General features: G+C 42.3%; 1 protein-coding gene across 1 annotated transcript in view; it reads left to right on the forward strand.

Moving 5' to 3' along the window:
- CFI (complement factor I) overlaps nt 1-4,699 on the forward strand; it is a 50,996-nt gene that overhangs the window by 39,693 nt on the left and 6,604 nt on the right. The window contains exon 13 of the mRNA XM_010858546.1: nt 1,611-1,888. Within this exon, the coding sequence (XP_010856848.1) occupies nt 1,611-1,888 (278 nt within the window). The remainder of the gene's footprint in view (nt 1-1,610; nt 1,889-4,699) is intronic.

A 4,699-nucleotide genomic window follows, 5' to 3' on the forward strand; every position in this document is an offset into this window, starting at 1 on the left:
TCCGTCCCACCCTCTCCTCCCCTCATTGTGTCTGTAAGTCTGTTCTCTATGTGTGAGTCTCTATTCCCGCCCTGCAAATAAGTTCATCAGTACCATTTTTCTAGATTCCATATGTATGTGTTCATATACAATATTTGTTTTTCTCTTTCTGACTTCGTTCACTCTGTATAACAGGCTCTAGGTTCATCCACCTCACTAGAACTGACTCAAATGTGTTTCTTTTTATGGCTAAGTAACATTCCATTGTGTATATGTACTACAATTTCTTCCAGATGGTGTTTTTAATTGCCAGTTATTTAATTCTCAAAGTCTCTTTTTATCTCCACTATTACCATGCTCCAATCTCTTTTCTGGATTATACCATCTGCTTCCTAATTGGCTTACCCACATTCACTCGGCATATTAAATATTTATTAAGTAAACTGAATGGATGAACAGTTAACCTTTGAACAATATTCAGGACCTCCAATCCTGAAATATAACCAAAATTAATATGAAGCACAGCATTCTTAGAACACTGAGTGTAAATAAAAACATCCTAAACACCTTAGCTCCTAGGACATCACTGTTTAACAGTAAGGTGTTTCCCTGAGAAGGTGATGTAAGCTGTGCTGTGCTTAGTTGTTGAGTCATGTCTGACTCTTTGAGGCCCATGGACTGTGGCCCACCAGGCTCCTCTGTCCATAGCGATTCTCCAGGCAAGAATACTAGAGTGGCCATGCCCTCCTCCAGGGGCTCTTCCCAACCCAGGGATCAAACCCTGGTCTCCCTCATTGTAGGTGGATTCTTTACTGTCTGAGCCACCAGGGAACCCCAAGAATACTGGAGTGGGTAGCCTATCCATTCTCCAGGCGAGCTTCCCGACAGGAATCAAACCAGGGTCTCCTGCATTGCAGGCAGATTCTTTTCCAGCTGAGCTACCTGGGAAGCCCAAGAAAGTGATAGTAGATGCCAAATTTGCTGGAAACCACAAAATGAAAATTGGTAAGAAAATGGAGGGAGGCGTGAGGACAGGCAATATTTAACCCATTCACCATTTCAACCAAATTTTGAAACAGCTACTGTGTTCCAGATACAGTACTCAACTCAGGTATCTTTCTGTAGATGAATAAGACCCAGTAAAGGTTCTTGAGCAAATAATACAACACAAAGTTAGGATGAAGTCAGTTTTAAAGGTTACAATGATGATTCCCAGGTCTTCACCCCAGGAACCTCTAGGATCCTGTGCTCTGACTCCCCACTTCCTCAAGCACATTCCTGGCTAGATGCTCTCTGGTTTCTGCTTAAATATCCTCAATTCCCACACTCTTACTTCAGACGTAGCCAACTCATTCTACTATTGGCATCTCTGGTAAGTAGTGAGAACTTTATGTCCCTAATATTTAGCAAGTAGATGAACTATTCCTTTCTACATTTATCCACTGACTTTAATTCTGTCCTAAGACAATTTCATTGCAGTGCTTCATGGCAGCAAGGATTTAAAAAATCTGGGAAAATGAAAAAGCTCCTTAAAAGGGGAGAATTTAAAGATGAAGCATCAGAAGTCCAATTTATACTTGCTTCCCCCTATCCCAACTCAATATATTTTCTGCCTTTCCTATCTGTTACAGAATCAGCAGAATGCATCGTTACCAAATATGGACATCATTTACAGACTGGTTAAGACCTGGCTTTCAGACGGTTGTTCACTCAGTGAATCGAATTATTATCCATGAAAACTACAATGGAACTACCTACCAAAACGACATAGCTTTGATTGAAATGAAAAAACGCCCAAACGAAAAAGAATGTGTGTTGAGTAAATCCATCCCTGCCTGTGTCCCCTGGTCTCCGTACCTATTTCAACCTAATGATAAGTGCATCGTTTCTGGCTGGGGGCGAGAAAAAGGTATGTTTTATAGTTTGTTCATCAGAATGCGGGGGTTGAAAAATGAATAGGAAGAGAAAGGCATAGGAGCTAATCTCCCAGGGTTCAGAGAGAAACAGTGCATCAAATCCAGAAAAGTGAGTGTCCAGCCAGGGCCCCCTCCCAGGCAGAGGACCTGTGTGGGGACCCAGCACCCCAAGCTCTGGGCACCGAAGGGCCTTGTGCTTGCTGTACTACTCTGCTGTCACCATCATGAGATTCTCAGTCATTTTTGCAGCGGCCTCACCTCACATTTTTAATTTTTAAAATTAAATTTAATTTGGCTCTGTGAATTATGTAACTGATCCTGACCCAGAGTTTCAAGGATACCTATACTCTGCAATAGTGAAACATCCATTGAGGGGTAACCATTCACCAAGAAAAAAGCAGAGTGACAGGGGACATCTAGCATGAACTTTGGGGATTGGTTGGAATGACATGAATGAAAGATAAAATGTTTTTCAAAGGTATTGTCACAGTATGTGCCGAGTCAGTGATCCCACAGCCTTCCCCTCTCTCCTCTGCCCTCCCCCATTCTCCATGCCTCACACCCCAACATTCCACAAAGAGAAAGATAACGTAAAGAATTTATCCTTTGAGCTTCTAAGATGACTTGAGGTGAACATTCATATGAATAAGAGATTTACTTTGCTTAGGGGCAAATTATTAGAAGAGACTTCCCTGGTGGCTCAGATGGTAAAGCATCTGCCTACAATGCAGGAGACCTGGGTTCAATCCTTGGGTCGGGAAGATGCTCTGGAGAAGGAAATGGCAACCCACTCTAGTACTCTTGCTTGGAAAATCCCATGGATACAGTCTGTGGGGTCGCAAAAAGTCGGACACGACTGAACGACTTCACCTTATTAGAAAGACCTACTAAATTAGAGACAGATTAGAATTAATTTAGACAGTACTTGTCCCCTCATCTTGAAGTCAGCCTAGAAATTTAGCTTCCTTTCGATCTCTTAAACTTTCTTTGTAAATAGCTTCACTGCATTTGCCTAACAGACTCCTATTGCAACACACTCTTTGGAAAAGTATAAAGTGAAAGTTACTCAGCTGTGTTCGAGTCTTTGCGACCACATGGACTATTCAGTCCGTGGAATTCTCCAGGCCAGAGTACTGGAATGGATAGCCATTCCTTTCTCCAGGGGGTCTTCCCAACCCAGGGATTGAGCCCAGGTCTCCCACATTGCAGGCAGATTCTTTACCAGCTGAGCCATGAGAAAAGTGTAAAATATGCATACAAATGAACCTGAATTTATAGTATGTTTGAATACCCAAGACTTACAAAATGCTAAAATTTTATTAGTAATTAATTTATCCAGAAAGTATTATGTTCTTTTATTTGTTCTTTTTTAAAATACCAACATTTTATTTTATTTTGGCTGCACTGCATGGCTCACCAGATCTTAGTGTCCCGAACAGGGGTTGAATCTGGGCCCTCGGCAGTGAGAGTCCTAATGACTGGACCACAAAGGAATTCCCTGTTTTCTTTTTAAAAAACTTATTATGTACATTTATATGTGATCACAAAAGTAGAGATAAAAGTATAATAAACCTGATTTTCACCATGCAGTTTTCAGTTACCAACATTCCCCATTCTTGTTTTAGCTCCCTGAATCAATCACAAGCACAATAGGATAATAGGAAAGTTTATTTATAAAGGAGTTAATAACAAAGTGAGTGAGAGGTTGGGGAACCACAAGGGCTGTGCAGGAATCCAGGTCAAACAGTCCCAGAACTGAGACCTTTCCTAGATCTGAAGGTATAAGGTGAAGAAGTTACCAGAAGGAGAGTCTTGGGCACAGCAAGCTACCTTGCGAGAAGCAATGACCTCGGGTTGAAGGCTATAGCCAGCCCCAGTCTCATTATCCTCTCTCCTTCCCTGCTTCTCCTTTTGCTGAGTCCTTTGTCGGAAAGCAGCTGGAAACCAGGGCCGAATTCACTCTTCCTTGAGGTAGTCCCTCCAGCCCTCGGGATAGGGGGCGGAGCATTGAAGGGTGGAGAAAGGATCTGAATGACAGTAGGAGCTTATCAACTTATTCCCCCACGGTGAATTTATTTTTTTCCCCCTGGAGGATATCAAATCAAATCTCAGACACCATGTAATCTCACCCACAAATATGCAGTCTTTACCAGGTGAAAACTTAAAAAAACAAAACCAACCCTTCATCAGTTCAGTTCAATTTAGTCGCTCAGTCATGTCTGACTCTTTGCGACCCCATGGACTGCAGCATGCCAGGCCTCCCTGTCCATCACTAACTCCTAGAGTTTGCCCAAACTCGTGTCCATTGAGTTGGTGATGCCATCCAACCATCTCATCCTCTGTCATCCCCTTCTCCTTCCACCTTCAATCTTTCCCAGCATCAGGGTCTTTTCAAATAAGTCAGCTCTTCACTTTGGATGGCCAAAGTATTGGAGTTTCAGCTTCAACATCAGTACTTCCAATGAACATTCAGGACTGATTTCCTCTAGCATGGACTGATTGGATCTCCTTACAGTCCAAGAGACTCTCAAGAGTCTTCTCCAAGACCACAGTTCAAAAGCATCAATTCTTTGGTGCTCAGGTTTCTTCACAGTCCAACTCTCACATCCATACATGACTACTGGAAAAACCATAGCCTTGACTAGACAAACCTTTGTTGGCAAAGTAATGTCTCTGCTTTTGAATATGCTGTCTAGGTTGGACATAACTTTCCTTCCAAGGAGTAAGCGTCTTTTAATTTCATGGCTGCAGTCACCATCTACAGTGATTTTGGAGCCCCCCCAAAATAAAGTCTGACACTGTTT

Source organism: Bison bison, unplaced genomic scaffold, assembly GCF_000754665.1.
Source record: "Bison bison bison isolate TAMUID 2011002044 unplaced genomic scaffold, Bison_UMD1.0 scf7180017864389, whole genome shotgun sequence".
In the NCBI taxonomy this organism is placed as follows: domain Eukaryota; kingdom Metazoa; phylum Chordata; class Mammalia; order Artiodactyla; family Bovidae; genus Bison; species Bison bison.